The following is a 20,257-nucleotide window of genomic DNA, read 5'->3' as shown; positions in this document are numbered from 1 at the left end:
AAGCAGGTGTGCCCTCACACCTGTGTGCCCAACCGGCACTGGCATCACGATATAACACCTCAAGGTCCAGCTGTATCTCGGCCAACCACCACCGGAATGGAGTCACATCTCACCACCTAGCAAGTGACCGTCCGCTCTTCCGACACAACACCCCGGGGTACACCACATGGGTAGGAGTCCTACTAATGTACCTGACACAGAAGGCGGGACTTGTGAATACAGGAATGGTATGTCACCCGGGGAGGAGATATCGGCAGAATGGGGGAGCTGGGCCCGCCTCCAGTGCGCTAAAAGACTTAATTTGTATATTTAGAAAATTATGCAGATCTCGGGAACTGGGCGGGGGATTGAGAAAAGGACGGTAGCATCGGATTCTGCACAGCGGTGCGCATCAACTTATATGAAAGGTTTAATATATAGGTGAAAGTGGTCCATTTGCTTTACAGATTGGCACATGAAATACTGATCTTAGGAAATTCCACCCATTGGGTTTTGAAACAAAAATTACCTGAATTGAGGAGGCTTACTTCTACCGAGGATCACATCCACATCATCATACACTTCCTCTAAATAAAACAAATACAATGATGTATAGAGATAATATGATGGACACATCTTATATGTACATATTCAAGCGTCCTATATCTATAGAACAACATTACTGTTTGACACAACCTTCTATAGATCTATATTAAATATAACTGGGTGACGTCAACTTAAAAATGTAAACACTCTCATGATTGGTATGTGCACACTTAGGAAAAGGGAAACCAAGCAGAAATTAAATCCTTATCAGGACTTCCCAATTAAATGAATAGGCAAAAGCATTTGACACTTTACCCAACCACTAACCATGAGTGGAAAAAAGTTTTTGTGTTATCATTCATATTCTCTAAAAGGGAGGACAAGAAAGCAAAAATTCTGCTGGGGTATGTAAATTTTTGAGCACACCTGTGATTATATATATATATATATATATATATACACATATATATATATATATATATATATATATATATATACACACAAGGGGTCCATGGAGCCTCAGTTGCGAGTCTCAAAAAACAGGAATAGCCAGATATCCCTCTCTCTAGAGAAGGAAGCCTGTTGCCAAGGGGTGCCAAAGGAACACCAAACCACCCGATACGCAGCCCCTTTACGGACAACTCTGGTGCTGATAAAAAAAAAAATCAATCAATTATAAACATAGTTTTCTCACTTACCACCCTTCCTAAGTCTACCTGCGTTTGAATTTACCGCTGTTTGCAGATCCCTGAAACTCCAGTTGGTGTCTTCATTTTTTCTTCACTTCCTGGTTTGGGCTTTCCCATAATGCACTTTGTCTCATGTGATGTCTAACTGATTCTGTAGAACTTTTAGATGGCTTACAGCTTGCTCAGCCAATCAGAGCTGAGCAACCTGAGTCGTCTGACAAAGAGAGGCTGGCCTAACAGGGCTTAGACCCGCCACCCTCTTGATGATGTCATTGTCACAAAATGGCTGCCACAGAAAGGCCTAGGGGTCAACAGTCATTAGGTAAGAATGAGTTTACTTCACTTCCTGTGGGGGGTTGAGGGGGTAAAAGATAGGGAAGAGGGGCAGATAAGTAATTGAAGCATATTACAAAGCTATATAACTTTGTAATGTGTTTCAGTTACTGGGGGAAAAGCTTTTTACCGGAGTATCCCTTTAAGTCCTCACTCTGTTGCGAGCATTGGGACATAAATAGGGAAACACCAGGGAGGCCCCTTTAAGTCAAAGTCTAACTCTGTTGCAAGTGTATTGACATAAGACAAGGGTAACCAAGGCTAGGCGTTCCTTATTTATGTCCCAATACTCGCAACAGAGTGAGGACCTGAGGGGCTACGTATCGGGGTGGTTTGGTGTTCTCCCCACTGGCACCCCTTGGCAACAGGCTTTCTTCTCTGGAGAGAGATGTCTGGCTATTCCTGTGTTTTGAGACTCCCTATAGAGGCTCCACGGACCCTTCTTTGCATATTAAATTTTGTAGGGGGCAATCAGCGGAGACTCTTAAATGAGTACTCCATTGGATTTTTCTCACTGATCTCCCCGAGCTCAGTGATTGTTGTGTTTTGTTGGTGTATATATATATATATATATATATATATATATATATACAAACACACTGAATGCGTGCATATATATATATATATATATATATATATATATATATATATATACAGTATGTATATATTACACTCACACAAACGAGACATGTAAATTGTAGTTCACACAATGTATGACGTCACAGAAAGGAATCTGATTCACCCACCTGGTGCTTCTGTCTCAGTTATGACCACGTGTTGTAATGATGAGGATAAGGGCTTCCTCCTCTCCGGGGTGCTTGGGAATGTTCCCTCATAGAGTTCTGAACTTCCTCTACAAGACATAATACATGTTCTTTAGAGATGAGTTATAAGTACTTTCCCACTATTGCATTACATCCATTCTCTTTGGGACCACCGAACATTTCCAAATGCTGAACCCAGTCCATAGAGAATGAAACAAGCACAGGCTGTGGTGGCCGCACAGCACGAGAAGGGCTCCTTTTAATGCAGGAACGACTGCAGGGTCCCCTCTTATGGATAAGGGATGATTGCAGGGTCGCCTCTAATGGATCTTGAATGGATGAATGGATTTTGAATAAAGGTTTTGTGCCCAGAATACTAGTGGATGTTAATGTAGTATCCCACCACTGGTGTTTTTGTCTCTCCTGTGCACCTCTCAAAAAGCTTCCTCTTTCAGGTTAAGGCTGGGTTCACATTATGTATATTTTAGTCAGTATTGTGGTCCTCATATTGCAACCAAAACCAGGAGTGGATTAAAAACACAGAAAGGCTCTGTCTACACAATGTTGAAATTGAGTGGATGGCCGCCATATAACAGTAAATAACTGCCATTATTTCAATATAACAGCCGTTGTTTTAAAATAACAGCAAATATTTGCCATTAAATGGCGGCCATCCACTCAATTTCAACATTGTGTGAACAGAGCCTTTCTGTGTTTTCAATCCACTCCTGGTTTTGGTTGCAATATGAGGACCACAATACTGACTGAAATATACGTAGTGTGAACCTAGCCTAAAAGTGGTGATGAAGTAGTTTGAAATTTCACCACTAGATGTCAGTATTTTCTATTTCTATAAATTGTACAGCTGAAGTCAGTAAAGGGTTAAAATTGTATGTGTACCATGTGTTATTATTGATTAATAGGAGGTGCTCTCTACTTCTAACCTATCTCTTTTCTCCTTTCTTATGCACACACTCATTCCCACCACTTACAGGAAAGCTCACTAGGCCCCTGTAGGATGAGACACTGGTGGAGGAGGTGCACAGTTAGTTCTTACCAGATTCTCAAACCTACTGTTCCTGCTGTATTTATGCCAGGGCCTGGCTGATATCAGGACCCCTGAAAGGGACAAGTGCAGCCTAGTCTGGACACTCACATGTATAAATGCAGCTAGACACAACCAGTTCTTAGTCTACAACCACTACGTTTAGTATGCAGTGCTAAGCACTTTAAAGAGAGAGGAGTCCAGGAACACCCTAACCCATGTCGAGAACACATCTAAAAAGTGCAGGGCAGTATCCTGAACACAAGAGGAACTAGCCTGGATAGGAAAAAGCTACCGTAAAGAAGGTCTACGTGTCCTATCTCGCAGTGCAGGTAACTGGGACACCCCCGGACACTTAGCTAAGCCCAGATAAAGACAGGGCTTGTAGTACCCTGATAGGACAGGTAGCTTGACACTGTAGGGCAGCTAGTCTAAACACAACAACAAGTAAACTCACTATAAAGTACCTCTTTGCCACTCAGGACTACTGTGACAAAAGCCCAAGGGACCCACTACAATCCGGTTTAGCAGGCGAGGTTAACCCCTGTCCAGATTATAACCGGGTATAGTTTGGCCTGAGCCAGGGTATACCCCAGTGTATAAAATAGCCTAGACCAGAGTATACCCCGGGGTATAAAATAGCCTAGGCCAAACTATACCTGTGCAGGCCAAAATATACCCCTGAGTATAAAATGGCCTAGGCCAGAGTATTTCCCGGGGTATAAAATGGCCTAGGCCAGAGTATTCCCCCGGGGTATAAAATGGCCTAGGCCAAATTATACTCCGGGGTATAAAATAGCCTAGGCCTAACAATACCCAGTGTGTAAAATAGCATAGACCAAACTATACCCTGGGGTGTAACATAGCCTAGGCCAGAATATACCCATCCAGGCCAGAATATATTCATCTAATGTCAAACCAGGCCACAGTATACCCCGGGGGATAAACTCTATACCTAGGGGTGTAAAACAGCCTAGGCCAGACTATATCTCTCCGGCCATAATGTTATTACTTCACTGGTTTTCATGTCAGCGTCTGCCACTGCAGACGCTGACTTAATAATATCCGGAGACCGTGCTGGGGAATAAATTGTTGCTGTAGTGCTGCCAATGCAGCGATTAGGCACAGGCACTCTAGTTCTTGGGAGTACACATGCTTCCTGGTACCGCTACCCTGCATGGTTCTAAATAAGGGCCTGTGAGTAGCCGCTGAGCGGCAAGTATGGTTTGATGTACATTCCTAAGCCCTTCGATAGCATACCCTGTAACTTAATAGGAATACATAGCTAACAATATACTCCTATTTTCGGGTATGCTTGTACCTTTAATTATAGGCACCTGTTTCCACCACTGTGGTACCTGTGCTGACACGCTCCCCTGATGACGCCGCGGTAACGAGTGGCAGAAACGGGTTGGGAGAATACAACGTTACCGTATTTCATTTTGGGGCTCACTTAGCCTCTATACTCTTCAAAATACTGTATTATTTGTTGGTCGAGGACGCATCCCGGATATGCGACCATCCAAACCAATCATTTTAAATTTATAGCTTGGTGATGGGTACACTAATATTGGTGTTTCTTAATCATTACTAATAAAAGTTATGTTTTAGGCACTATTCCCTATTTTCGTTTACCATTAGGTATATATTCTATGCCAGGGGGTGTAAAATAACCTAGGCCAGACTATATCTCTCCAGGTCATCATGTTATCACGACACTGGTTTTCTCACTTTATCTCTAATTTGTTGAAAAGTTTCCAGATCTTTTTTTTTTTATCATACTCGGACACACAACTGCTTCCTCTTGTTGGGATATACCGTACAGTGCTTACATGGAACTGACAGTAGATGGCGCTGTCCCTTCACTGCATCATCTGTACTATTTTTTTGAGCAGGAAGAGGTTTTTATGGGCTGCGCTAAATTTACGGTTGTTGTGCAGAAATCATCATTAGACACAAGTAGCTTGATACATCTTGCTAAATTTTTTCCACAATTTATGCCTAAGGCTGGGTTCACACTGCATTTTTTGCAGTCAGTTTTTTCATTAAAAAAAGGGATTGAAAAACGAATCAAAACGCACTTTTTTATTTAGCGTACACCAAAATACGGTCAACTGTGTTTTTTTGTGTATGCTAAAAAACTGATGTATTTTCATCCGTTTTTGATCCGTTTTTTATTATTTAAGTTAATAGAAAAACTGATCAAAACGGAGGTACACGAAGGCTTTTTTTCATCCATTTTTCAAAAAACGGATGGGGGTGTGAACCCAGCCTTAAACAGCTTGGCTAAAAGGCTACGCTAGGGTAGGATTTTGCACAAAACAAACTAAAATTTGCACATGATAAATCTAATAAAAGCTATATAATAGAACAATACCCCCCCTGCAAACATTGAAAAAAGGTGCAGGCAGTGGAAACTGATGTAAAATAGCGCACAATCCTTAATAAGTCTTGCACAGATATTTATGAAGGGCACAAAATCTTCTTATTAGCCAAAAATAAATAAATAAAATAAAAAAGATTGTGCAAACACAATGATAAATGTCCCCTATGGTGGACATGTGGAATCTGATTGGTTGCTAGGGGCAACTGAGTCAGTTTCACTTTACACCATGTTTGATAAATCTCCCCCTATGTATTAAGATTTTTAAGCTCAGCAGACAAAGCCGAATCCCCAACAAAATGTTGAAAAATTAAGTATTTCTTGTGTATATCACTCACTGCTACTGATTTCATAGGGGTATAAAATGGCCTGAGGGGGTATGAATTGGCCTAGGCCAAAATATACCCCGGGGTATAATCTAGCCTAGCCCAAAATATACCCCAGGGTATAATCTAGCCTAGGCCAAAATATACCCCGGGGTATAATCTAGCCTAGCCCAAAATATACCCCAGGGTATAATCTAGCCTAGGCCAAAATATACCTGGGGTATAATCTAGCCTAGGCCATTTTAGTGTAGTCTGGGCTGGGGGTATACTCTGGCCTGTTACACCGGCAAATCACCAACCATTGGGGAACACAGCCAGCCACATAAACAAAACAGGTACCAACATCACACCTGTGTGCTGGCCAAGCACTGGTACCATGACAATACCATCTTCGGCTGAGATGACACAACAACACCTAGCACAACCACCACATTAATAACATATGTCAATATTTATTGTATTTGTTATTTTACAATTTCCTTACTAAAGACAAACACATGGTTATTACAGAGCACACATAATCTGCATGCTAGCAGTAAATGGATAAGCAGAGTTACAAAGCACTCGGTATATAGGAGGTGCTCCTGGGGAAAACACATAAATAGATACATTTACCACATCTCTGATGGTTATTATACATATAAAACATATCTGCAGGTTACTTTACATATACCACATCTCTGCGGGTTACTCCACATAAACAGTGTTTCTCAGAAAATAAGACTGTCTTATATTAATCTTTGCTCCCAAAGATGCGCTAGGGCTTATTTTCAGGGCCAGTCTTATTTTTCTACAAAGAATTCACATGTCACATGCACAGCAGGGAAAGAGCTTATGATATGGCAGCTTTCAGCCACCAGGGGGAGCTCACCACAGTACACTTGTACAACACAGCAGGGACAGCGTAATGTATGGCGGCAGGATAACGGCAGACTGTGTGCAGTGCTACATCTGGCCTCTTGATGCCTTGCCTGCACATTAACAACTGACAGCCGTGGAAGGCAACATCAGGGTTGGCGGCAGGTGATAGTCTTAATGTTCTGCATGCAGCTACACTGCAACAGAAGGTGAAGATAGAGGATAACAGCGATGGGCTAAAAAGATTCATGGCTGTATACCCTGGTGTTCTATTTGGCGGGCTAGCTTCAAAATAAATCTTTCCTGGGACTTAGTTTTGGGGGAGGCCTTGTATTTAGCAATTAAGCAAAACCTCTACCAGGTCTTATTTTCAGGGGATGTAAGGGGAAACAGGGTACAACATCTCTGCGGATTACTCCACATATCACATTTCTGCGGGTTACTATACATATATCACATTTCTGCGGGTTACTATACATATACCACATCTCTGAGGAATATTCCACATATACCACATGTGAGGAACAAACCTTTGGAAGCCCTTGTGTCAATGTGACCAGTGTGAGTGGGAAACAAAAGAAAAAATAGTATGGTAGGGATGGCGCTGCTTCCAATGAAAATATTTATTAGGCACAGTAAAACAAATACAGTGGTACGTCCATTCTCAAACACAATCAGTTCTGAAAGTCTGTTCCAGAACCGAACAGTGTCTTCCCATAGGAAACAAAGTAAATGGGTTTAATTGTTTTTTTATACTCCATGGGTCAGGTGCAGAGCACCCAGCCCACAAAGTTTAAAAACTAGCAGTAAGTAGCAGTCCATCCTGCACCACTAGTTACTGCAAAGAAGCGGGGATTCCCTTTATAATTACAGGAATCCCTGCTCTAATCTGGTGTTCCCTGCCGCATAGAGGCAGGAGTGAGCAGCTGTTTGATTTTTGTGCTTGATTGGCGGCCAGCAGACAGCTGAGGAGCCTGGAGAGGGGTGCCAGGAGCTGGGGCAGGTCAGCTAGGGTGATCCCCACGGTGTGGAAAGTTAGCAGAAGTGGGGGTAAAAAGTGGGAGCTGGTGGCTGATAGACTAGTGATGCAGGGAACCACGGGCACCCAGGATTCTCGTCATTATGATGGGAATCCCCACTCTGTTTTCACCACAGCACAGAGAGAGGCAGGAGCGGTTGGCTGTTTAAACCAGGGGTGTCAAACTCAAATAGACAGTGGGCCAAAATAAAAAAATTGGACAAAGTCGCGGGCCAACCATGATATTTAATGAAGATTGCATGCAGTGTTTCTGGCACTGTGAGAGCAGCATGCGGCGTTCCTGGCACTGCCTATCCTAAAGTAATTTTTCGACATGAAAGTTACCCATTATATCCCTCAAGCAGTAGGTAATCCCATAATTGTGCCCATGTAGTAGCCACCCCAAATAGTGCCCCACATACTAGCCAGGCCTACTATTAGAGACCTACATAGTAGCCAGCCCTCCCGATAGTGTCCCATATAGTAACCAGCCCCCAATAGTGTCTTTTATAGTAGCCAGCCCTCCCAATAGTGTCCTATATAGTAGCCATCACTCCCAATAGTGTCTTATACAGTAGCCGGCCCTCCCAATAGAGTCTTATATAGTAGATAGCCCTCAAAATAGTCTCTTATAAAGTAGCCAGTCCTCCCAATAGTGTCTTATATAGTAGCCTGCCTTTCCAATAGTCTCTTATGTAGTAGCCAGCCCTCCCCGATAGTGTCTTATATAGAAGCCAGCCCTCCCCCATAGTCTCTTATGTAGTAGCCAGCCCTCCCCAATTGTGTCTTATATAGAAGCCAGTCCCTAAAATAGTCTCTTAAATAGTAGCCAGCCCACTCCAAGAGTTTTTTTTTATAGTAGTCAGCCCTCTCCATTAGTCTTATATAGTAGCCAGCCCTCCCCAACAGTCTCTTATATAGAAGCCAGTCCTCAAGAATAGAATAGTGCCTGGTCTAAAACCAAGTCTTAGATCTGATAACAAGGGTTCTGCTATGCCAGCAGTGGAAGAGGAAGCCTTGCAGCTCACTGGATATCCATCCGTTCCAATGCCTCCTTAATGCCATCTGTGTCTTTTCCTGCCGGTCAGGGGGTTCTAGTTGGCAGGAATCTGACTTTCGGGGAAGCACCCTGGCAGTTTGGTTGGACTACAACAGAATGCTTCAAAAAGGGAAACAACTGAAAAGTAGCAGGGAAAGAATAATAATTCGGTCTCATCCACATGGCTGTTTTTCTGCAGGATCTGATGTCCTTGGGAAACAGTCAGTCTGGCATCACTGATGAATCAGTTTTACATCAGCTTTTGCAGATCCACAACAACAATGAGAGGTAAAGAGCAGCAGATCAGGAGGAGGCCAGAAGTCTGCTAATTCAGCACTTCTCAAACATTTATCTCTAGTAGCCTCAGCCAGCAGAACAAAGTTATGCCTGGGCCTCACCGGACTGACCAAAATGAGGCCAGGGCCTCACCAGACTGACCAAAAGGAGGCCAGGGCCTCACCGGACTGACCAAAAATAAAAACTATTGCTCAGTCTACCCTTCATTTGTCTCCTAAACTCTGTATAACATCAAAATAAGCACAAAATGTGTCAATAACCTTCCTAAACTGGAGATTTTTGCAGCTGGGGACAGGACTGTGCAGCTTTTAGTCACTTGTATGAAAACTGTGTCCATGATGCTGTGCCTCACCAACAAGTAGGGGGTACCTCAAGGTTTGGAAAGCACGGGGCTACATAAATATATTTGCAATACAAAAAAGTGGCCATTTTGATTCTATTTTCACAGTTGGGAAACTCGGGCACCTCTGAAGCTAACTAGAGTGCCAAGATCCTTACCATCGGTTACTGTCCACAATAAGACTCATGTCCTTGTCTCTGACAGGACAATATCAGAAGATTTATACTATGGATAATACTAGGAAATATTAATAAATGTTATCAAGTCTCAGTATGGAAACTGATGGAGGGATCCTGGCCAATAAACATTGCACTATAGTGTCTCTGTTTAACAGTTTCACCTGTTAATAATTAACAAGATGGAATTTCAAGATGTCTTAAACTAATAAGTATTTTACTCTTTCTCCGGCGCTCTCTATTGCACAATATTATCCCACTTAATGAAAAATGAAGTAGCATGAGCTGATATGCTACACAGCTAACAGTGATAGTGCCGCTAACAGTGATGCACAGCTAATAGTGATAGTGCAGCTAATAGTAATGTGTAGTGTCCTAGTATAGGTGTGCCACTGTAGTCCTGTATTCCAGATATCCTAATGTAATTGTCAGGTGTCAGCCTCTGGGATGATAGGTGCCACTTGGTGTCTCACTCTCTCCTGTCTGTTGGCACAGCTTCAGGAAGGAAAGGGTTAAAGTGTCACTGTTATTTCACAAAACTTTTGACATGCAGCACATCTTCTGCCGACTCTATCTCCCAAACGGTACGGGTCTAAACACTCTTTTGACATGTTTCTGTGACATGCCAAAAGTTTTGTGAAATGACAGTAACAGTGACACAGGCCGATGGGATCCTTTTAAGGGTAGCTTCACACATACCGACTCGCAGCGTTAATAACGCTGCGAGTCGGCTAGGTCCTGGCAGATCACTTTTACTACATACACACAGGGGTCTGAACGACCGCTGTGTGTATGTAATTTTGCCGGCCGTTTAACCCCTTCTGTTGCCGCCCGGCTCCCTCTCCGCTCCCGCTCTGTATACATTACCTGTCCTCGCTGCGCGGGGTCCCGGTGTACTGCTCTCCCGCCCGGCCAATCAGTGTGTTGCCCTGTATACAGGTAATGTATACAGAGCAGGAGCGCAGCGGGAGCCGGGCGGCAGCTGAAGGGGTTAAGCGGCCGGCAGAATTACATACACGCAGCGGTCGTTCAGACTGCTGTGTGTATGTAGTGAAAGTGATCTGCCAGGACCTAGCCGACTCGCAGCGTTATTAACGCTGAGAGTTGGTACGTGTGAAGCTACCCTAAAGGTGGGATCCGTTTAAACTTCAGGACTAACTATGGTGCACTATGATGGACATTGGGTTACTTGCCAGATGATGTTTTGTGAAGCCACTACTGTAGTGGTTGGTCAGAATATAGCTCAGCCAGATGGTAGGTTGTCGTGACGCCAGTGCCAGTTGGGCATACAGGTGTGGGGGACACCTGCTTTTATTTAAAATGGCTGGCTATACTCTTTCCCCTGAGGTCGGTAACCTGCCGGGCTGGGAGGGGGTCCCTTGGGTACTTATCACGGTGGTCCGAAGTGGAGTTATGACCAACCCGGACTGTCGTACCGGCACCCACAGAAAGGGGAGATGACCCAGGGATGGTGTAACTACAGTGTAACTGCAGTGTAGGTGCAGGAACAATAATCACTGAGTCCTGTTACCACAAAGGAAATCTTCTTTACTTCGGGAATACTTAATACAGTTGCTGACGATAGACTTCTGACTTGACTAGACACAATCTGCTTTTGCCTGTGTTTTGACCTTTGTTGTCGCTGTACCAACTGTGACCCGTCCTCCTAGGGTGACACAAGCCCCAGACCTTGTTACCTCAGTTAAGCAAGGTGGCCAACTTTACCTGGTTACCCTGGGCTACAAGATAAAGTACGTAGGCGTGTAGCAACTTTGCTCTATCTGGATCAGTTCCTCTTGTTTCAGGATACTGTCCTACAATGTTAGAAATGTTCATGGCGTGGGTTGGGGTGATCTCCGACTTGTCCTCTCCTGAGTAGTTTAGCACTACATAGTAAGGTTTAGCATTGCTTTAAGGAAAAAAAGAGTCTCCGTGCTTCCCATATGTCTGTCCACTACCACACTCCAGACTAGACTACACTGGACTTGTTCTTCTGTTCCTTACAGGGGACCTGGCAGAGCCAGGGCCCAGCTGAACTACAGCAGGGAAAGCCTTGTTGTGCGTCCTCTCTCTACCAAGACCTAACTAAGACTGACTAACACTTCCTCTCCCTATGTGACAAATTCCTACAGGGTAGGGTAGGTGTAATACCTCCTGTGAGTGGTGAAGAAGAAAGTGCAGAGAAAGAAAGGAGAATAGACATAGGTGGAGGACAGAAAAGAGCTCTTATTGGTGCACAGATTATCAACAAACAATAACCCCTTGTTCACTAGAGCTGTGCAATATACAGTACAAGTACATATACAAATAGTAGCGACATCTACTGGCAAAACTTAGGTACAACTTCATTACCACTTTTACTTGGAGTAGGGGGTGTATAGACCAGTTACACCCATGGTGGGACACCACACTAACCAGATCCAGAATTAGTCTGCATGGTGCAAATTTCAGAACAGCTCTATTGAAACTAGGGTAATCTTGAGGGCTTAGCTTTGCCAAGTAGTGCAAGCCTGAGACTCTTGCTACCAAACCTAACACTCACTCGACTTGTTTGACAAGAGGCAGTCTTTTTCTATAGTATTTTTTCTAACAGTGAGTATGAGGTCTTCTCTCTACACCAAGTTATTCTACACACAATCCTGGCAGAGTACTGAACTAGTTAGGCAAGTTCCCCAAGACAGCCCCTGAAACTATTCAAATCAAGCAACACTTCATTTTTCCAACCACTTCCTTCTATAAGCTGCCACCTCAAACACTACCAATACCTGTACCTGCACTACAAAGCCCAATGCCAATGTATCCAGGGGTGGATACCACCACCCTGGCCACCATGACAAGTGACCAAGTAAAACACCAGAAACCCACCTGCCGTTACCACCTAGCGACCCCAGGCAACAATAAATGCACAGCTAACAGTGATAACAGTAATGCTAACAATAACAGTGATAGCTGCACTATGATTATTAGCTGTGCATTACTATTAGCTGCACTAATAGTAATGCACAGCTAAGAGTGATACTGATGGCAATAGTAATGCACAAGCACAGTGACTGACAGTCACCCACAGAGAGAGCAGCCAGCTCACACACAACCACTCAGGGCATGTCAGAGTGCACGGCCCAAACAACCACCTCTTTTTTAGCAAAACTACAACTCAGCAGGCTGTCCGGGACACATACCTCCCCCCCCACACACACACACACACCGGCCACCAGGGCCGTATTTACCACTAGGCATCCGTGGTCCGGTGCCTAGGGCAGCACCTTGCAGGGGGGCAGCACCAGGGAGCAGGGGGACAGAAAAAACTAATTTTTTTGTTTTTATTTTTTTAGTTTCCCTCCTCCCGTTTAGACTTGCCAGTAAATCTGGTGTCTTTTCCAGGGGGGTGGGGGGTATGGTGGTATTGGTCAGGTCTGGTATCGCTAATAGGTGCGTGCAGATGGGGCGTCTTCAGGTTTAGTGTCTAGGGCAGCAGCAGCAGTTAATACAGCCCTGCCGGCCACAATAGCTCCCCCATACACATACTCACCTTGCCTGGAGCATGTTTGGGGGGGGGGGGGGGATGGGTGAGGGCCTCATATAGTTTTTGCTGTGGGGCTCCAAGAATCCTAGTTATGCCCCTGGTGCAACCAATAATGATGAACAGCTAATAGGGGTAATGCAGCTAATAGTAATGCAAAGCTAAGAGTGATAGTGACGCCTATAGTAATGTACAGCTAACAGTGCTGCACAGCTAAGAGTTAATGACAAATTATTGAAGGAAAGAGGAAGAGGAAAAAAATCACTAAGTGTTTAACATTTCTGGTAAAAGATTTCACAGACGTGAAATAGCTGAATTTCCTAAACATTTCGTATATCCGCAGCAAGAACCTTGCCTAGCACAGCAAGAAAATATTGCCCCTGCAAAAGGCAAAACACAAAAATGGTAAAATGGTGATTTAGTTCAAACATTTAGTTTAAAAATTAAAAGGAAAAACTTTAGTGTCAAGAAAAAAAACTTTATAAACTACAAATACATATACATAAGTCTTGTGTATAGGAAGGATGGGGCTCTCTGTTATATGCTTGCCTCCTTCTCCAGGAGAATTGCTCTCCATTTACAAACCCTGAGGCCATCACCCCCTATATAACAATGTTACCCAAAGTTAAAAGGGAAGTCTGGTAAAAAAAAAATGTCTTGGTGTCAGGAAGTTATACAGATGTGTAATTTATTTCTATATGTTACAAAAAAAACTCCATTCTTACAGTATTTATCAGCTGCTGTATGTTCTGCAGGAAGCATTGTATTTCTTTTGAGTCTGACACAGTGCTCTCTGAGGCTATCTCTTTCCATGTCAGGAATTGTCTAGAGCAGGAGAGACTTTCTATGGGGATTTTCTCCTGCTCTGAACAGTTCCTGTCATGAATAGAGGTGGCAGCAGAGAGCACTGTGTCAGACTGGAAAGAATACACCACTTCCTGCAGAGGACAGCAGCTGCTGTACTAGAAGACTGAAGATTTTCATATAGAAATAAATTACAAATCCATACAACTTCCTGATACCAGTTCATTCGAATGAAAACATTAAGTTGAAGTACCCCAATAAATTTGTGCTGTACTTCCCAAAGATATTTCGGCTCCACCCTGAGAGAATATTTCTGCAAATTCTTTTGATGTTATCTTTGGCAAATATCTTCAAATCTGTATTCAGAGATATTGGTCTATAAGAATCTGGTACTAATGAATCCTCATCTTGTTTTAATGTAGGTGGTAGATGTCACTTCTTTTAGGAGTGTTGCCCGGGCCAATGACTTAAGTTTCCGGAACATAATGCAGTAATAACACATCTAATGGGAAACTACTCTCTCTGGCTGATATTTCTTTCCTATTTCATCCTTTACTCTTGATATTGATAGTTTAAAATAACTCCTGTTAGAGGCACCTCATACCATCTGATCTGAGGCTGAACAGTAAAATGGCTTACATTACATGTAATACTCTGACCTGTATGGGGGAAATGAGATACTTCTAGCATGATATTTCATCTTGTTCCCAGTGTATTACATAACACCATGTCTACTCTGCACATCGTTTAGCAAGACTTATGACAAGAAAAAAACATTTAAAGGGGTTTCTACATCTCCATATGTGTAACGACACAACCTCTACAAAATTTCTTCATAGCAGATTTCCCTACTATTCATGTAGTCATTTTAACCCTCCTTCTATTCAAACTTTCATCAAAGACTGTGTTGATGTGTGGGTTTTTTTTAGTCACCTGGGCTCTGATGGGTGCAAATGAGTCTAGAAGAATCAAAGAAAATGGAGGCTAATAAATTGAGAACTTGAAGGAACTGTCAGGCTTGGTGGAGGAAGCCTGATGATATGAAGACACCTGTAGGATACACATATAGATTAACATTGAGTCCACCATCAAGTCCTGTATCAATCATGATGAGTTACTTTGTACACTCGAGTATGATGGATATGAAAAGCACAACATAGTGCTCCAGCAGGACACTGACCCAAATCATACACGGAGACTGACGAAGAAGTAGTTCAATGACAATAAAGCAAAGTTGCTGGATTGCCCCCCCCCCCCCCCCCCCAGACCTCAACCTAATACAATCCAACACTTGTGAGTAGAGGTAAAGAAAAAGGGTATTCATACCCAAGTGCTTCAACCAGTGGGCACCAACATTGGCAAAGTGTAGAAGAGACCAGGTGTATGCCTGAATCTGATGGAGAGCATGCCCAGGAAGATTCAGGCAGTCCTAAAAGTCAAAAGGTGGGTTTACAAAATAATAAACATTTTATTTTAGAATTTTAGGAGCAAAACAGTAACAATGCAGATAGAGAAGAGGAATCTGACGAGCGAAGCGATTTCTACATTCTGGAATCACAGACACATAAATGACAGGTACCAGGTGTCTCCTGGCCTCTATTTAACAGTTTCCGCAGTCTGGAAGAACAGAAAGGTAGAACAGGGAGAGACCTGGTACCTGTCATATAACTATATAACAGTGTCAGCAGTCTGACCAATATATATAGAGGTCAAAGGACACATGGTACCTGTCATATATCTGTCTGTGCTTCCAGACTGCAGACACTGTTATATAGAGACTAGCGGACACATGGTACCTGTCATTTATGTGTCTGTGATTCCAGAATGTAGAAAATGTTTTTTCTTCTCCATTGAAGAGTGTCTAACAGTGTCAGCAGTCTGGAAGCACAGCAGATATAATACAGGTCCCATGTGTCCCCTGATCTCTATATAACAGTATCAGCAGTCAGGAAGCACATACAGAAATATGACATGTCTCATGAGTAAAAAAATAAAACGATGGATCCAGCATTCAGTAAAACTTGCCACATTTTAAACTTCTGGAATAAAAGTCCCAAGTCACTACTCAGACCCCGCAAGCTGCACCTCTACGTTTTCCAGGTGCGGGCGCCCATTGTCACAGTACTCTCTGTTAACCCCTTTCTTATACAAACGTTACAAATTTACAACACCTGGTGGGAGTCTTGCATGTTAGGAATTGGCGAGCAATTTGAAGTGGAATCTGCGCTCAATTTCCCACAGATTTCACAGATTTCATTAGTAAAATATGAATAGAGCAATGTCCCACTGAGTTCAATGGGACATTGTTCACATATTGGAATTTTTACACAAAATTTTTAATGTCAATTCTTTGGGCAAATTCCGATAGAGAAATTCTATAGTCAATGGGGCTTGAATTCTGCCCGAATGCCGCCTGAACTCAATAAGGGTGGGTTCACATTGAGGAATTCTCGTGGATAAACTCCGCGGAATTCCGCCGGCTGTACGTGCTACGGACGCGTGCCTTTCCGAATTGACATGTCAGTTCTTTCGGCGGAATGCGGAATCAGCCGGCCCATAGAATGGTGTCTATGGAGCCGGCGGAAAGGTGCGCGTCCGTGCCGGCACGCACAGCCGGCAGAATTCCGCTGAGTTTATCCGCGAGAATTCCATAGTGTGAAACCACCCTAAAGGAATTTCAAGCAGAGAACTTTTCTCTATTACTCCTCTCCTATTCCTAAAAGAGACCTAAAAGAGAAAAACATGGTACTAAAAACAATGAAACCATTAACCCATTGTATACAAGTCATAGTTGCAAGCATAATATGCATGATGCTTAACCCATTTAACCCCAAATTTGGCATGCAGATACATTGGGTACCAAGAAAGGTTAAAGCAAAGGTCCCGTCCTTGAAAAAACTCAATCAAAGGCTCATAAGTGGTAGACTATACACTAGATTATATAGTGCAATACAAATTTTATTGGATAGTCAAAAAATAATAACAGTGCTTCATATGTACAGTGACTAATCTTCTTTAGAAGGCAAGATAGCATCCATATTGGATAGTCAATGAGCAGTATATGGATTAGTAGGTAGGTGTCTGTCCACGGTGGGGGTGGCTACTGCACCCTACCTCACTCTAGGAGACCGCTGGGACTTAAGCAATCTCAGTACCCAACGGAAAATGTCCCTATTCTTTTGGTAAGTGCAAAAAAGTTCGTCTAGGAGTGGTATTGTCGTCACCTCCTATCAGTTAGTAACGGTCATACGTCCGTACAGTGTGTGTAAATACAGGGCTGTACAGTGTCAGTTCAGCATAGATTATGGTAGATACTGAGATCTAAGACAGCAGTTTAAATTATTCCACAGGTCATCCGACGCGTTTCCCCCCTTTGGTAGGGATAGTTGGGTTCATCAGGGATGTTTCGTTTGTGGATGGTCAGCCGTGTAGCAGATCTCTCACATATGTCAGCTCCATGTAGTATTTGTTGCACAGAGATCCAATAACATTAGTATAGATGATGGGAAAAGATGATTGATGGCATCATCAAGCCACTGGAAATAGATGCCGGTATGGGGTAGCAAGATATTTCCCCAAATAAGTATAGATGAGGGTGCCTGAGACGTGGGTATATCAAGAGTCCCTCCAAGATGATGTGTAAGATGAGCAGCCCGGGCACGTGGAGACCCTCGTTTGGATGCAGAGGGGAGTGCCGATGTGGCGCTTCTGACAGCCGATGAGACGCACATCATCTATACTAATGTTATTGGATCTCTGTGCAACAAATACTACATGGAGCTGACATATGTGAGAGATCTGCTACACGGCTGACCATCCACAAACGAAACATCCCTGATGAACCCAACTATCCCTACCAAAGGGGGGAAACGCGTCGGATGACCTGTGGAATAATTTAAACTGCTGTCTTAGATCTCAGTATCTACCATAATCTATGCTGAACTGACACTGTACAGCCCTGTATTTACACACACTGTACGGACGTATGACCGTTACTAACTGATAGGAGGTGACGACAATACCACTCCTAGACGAACTTTTTTGCACTTACCAAAAGAATAGGGACATTTTCCGTTGGGTACTGAGATTGCTTAAGTCCCAGCGGTCTCCTAGAGTGAGGTAGGGTGCAGTAGCCACCCCCACCGTGGACAGACACCTACCTACTAATCCATATACTGCTCATTGACTATCCAATATGGATGCTATCTTGCCTTCTAAAGAAGATTAGTCACTGTACATATGAAGCACTGTTATTATTTTTTGACTATCCAATAAAATTTGGATTGCACTATATAATCTAGTGTATAGTCTACCACTTATGAGCCTTTGATTGAGTTTTTTCCTGTTTGATATACATAAGTGGGGACACCATTATCACATATTCCTTATCTTTAGGGATCACATACCTTCTTTATATTCAAAGGTCCCGTCCTTGCCAGATGTACAGGAGAGGAGGGGATGGAAAGACCTCCCTAAAGAAATGAATGAGAGGAACGCCACACTGCAAACAGGTGACATAATTAGAGCTGTGTGTTTCCCCAGCAATGCACAGGTGAGGTAACTAGCCTCAGCTAGAGCTATAGAGATATGACTGTACAGATCCAAAGAATCACAGTCACAAATATGACACACAGGCTTGTTGGTAGCTCACGAGAAGGGGGCTGGCGAAAACCAGACCCATAGAAATCAATGGTAGAATGCTCTGGAGATCAGATTTTACCTCACAAAAACTGTCAGTGTCTGACCAACCCCCGCCCCCCCCCTACACACACACACACACACACACACACACTCCCTAAAGGTAGTTGGAAAGGTATACTGAAGCCTTGCCAACCAATAAAGGAGAAGTCCTGCTAAATTTTTTATTAAAGTATTGTATTGTCCCCCAAAAGTTATACAAATCACCAATATACGCTTATTACGGGAAATGCTTGTAAAGTGTTTTTTCCCTGCACTTACTACTGCATCAAGGCTTCACTTCCTGGATAAAATGGTGATGTCACGACCCAACTCCCAGAGCTGTGCGGGCTCTGGCTGCTGGAGAGGATGATGGCAGAGGGATGCTCAGTGTCCCTCCAGTGCCACTGGAGGGGCACTGGAGGGACACTGAGCATCCCTCTGCCATCATCCTCTCTAGCAGCCACAGCCCACACAGCTCTGGGAGTCGGGTCGTGACATCACCATTTTATCCAGGAAGTGAAGCAGATAATGAGCAGATCGCCAATAACACTGATCAATGCTATGCCTATGGCATAGCAATGATCAGTGTAAAAATCAAAGTACTGTATGTAAAAGTCCCCCAAAGGGACTTCAAATGTGTAAAAAAAAAAAAAAAAAAAAGGTAAAAACACTAATACACTACCCCAAAGCCCCCCCCCCCCCAATAAAATTTTAAATCACCCCCCATCCCATTATATAAATAAAACATATCTACCACCCTCCCTTGAGGAATGGATTGGTAGAGTGAACCAAATTTGCAGATTTGAAGAACTATCTAGCTGGGCGAGTCGAACACACGACACTTACCTCAAAGTGTGGCAGCCCTGGTTAGACTCACAGCATTTTTCCGCATGGTTACCTGCCATCCCTGCCCCTCCTTCGAGGAGCCCGTCACCCTTACATCCCTCCACCTCGGCAGGTTAAGCTCCTTCCTCAGTGGATACATGATCCCCATCCCCCACCCCTTCCTCATTCCCCTTATTCCTCATGTGTAACCCTGCTCTTGACTGCTCTCTTCCGTTCCTACCTTTCCTATCCCTACTCTCTTCTATTTTACCTCCGTTTCATTGTCCTGAGAAATATAGGACTCGTTAATAGTTACTGTTCTATGCTCGAGACCCCATGATGTTATCTTTATAGGTCCATACCCCTATTTTCGATCAGCGACGACTGTGAAATCAACAGCGTTGCCAGTCTAAGCTGCAAGTTCATCCCCATCCATGGACCAAAGTTTTACTTCTATAGTGTTTTTGTGCAGATTTGATGTGTATGATTTTGCAACTCGTCTTTTGATCTATGCTGATGTTAAACCACTTTTCTTCACCTACTGTCAGAAGACCCACATGTCATATATTATTAATTTCTGTACTTATTTCGGCACTGAAATCTTGAAAACTTAATAAAAAAAAGTTGATAAAAAA

The 20,257-nt window shown here is 43.3% G+C and overlaps 1 protein-coding gene across 2 annotated transcripts in view; it reads right to left on the bottom strand.

The window, feature by feature from the left end:
• LOC138797558 (FYN-binding protein 1-like) overlaps nucleotides 1-20,257 on the bottom strand; it is a 213,341-nt gene that overhangs the window by 126,876 nt on the left and 66,208 nt on the right. For both annotated transcript variants that reach the window (XM_069977877.1, XM_069977875.1), the window contains exons 4-5: nucleotides 2,294-2,400; nucleotides 509-566 (exon numbers count right to left, since the gene is read on the bottom strand). In XM_069977877.1, the coding sequence (XP_069833978.1) occupies nucleotides 509-566; nucleotides 2,294-2,400 (165 nt within the window). The remainder of the gene's footprint in view (nucleotides 1-508; nucleotides 567-2,293; nucleotides 2,401-20,257) is intronic.

This window comes from Dendropsophus ebraccatus, chromosome 7 (genome assembly GCF_027789765.1).
Source record: "Dendropsophus ebraccatus isolate aDenEbr1 chromosome 7, aDenEbr1.pat, whole genome shotgun sequence".
In the NCBI taxonomy this organism is placed as follows: domain Eukaryota; kingdom Metazoa; phylum Chordata; class Amphibia; order Anura; family Hylidae; genus Dendropsophus; species Dendropsophus ebraccatus.
This window is presented reverse-complemented; position numbering and strand designations above follow the sequence as displayed.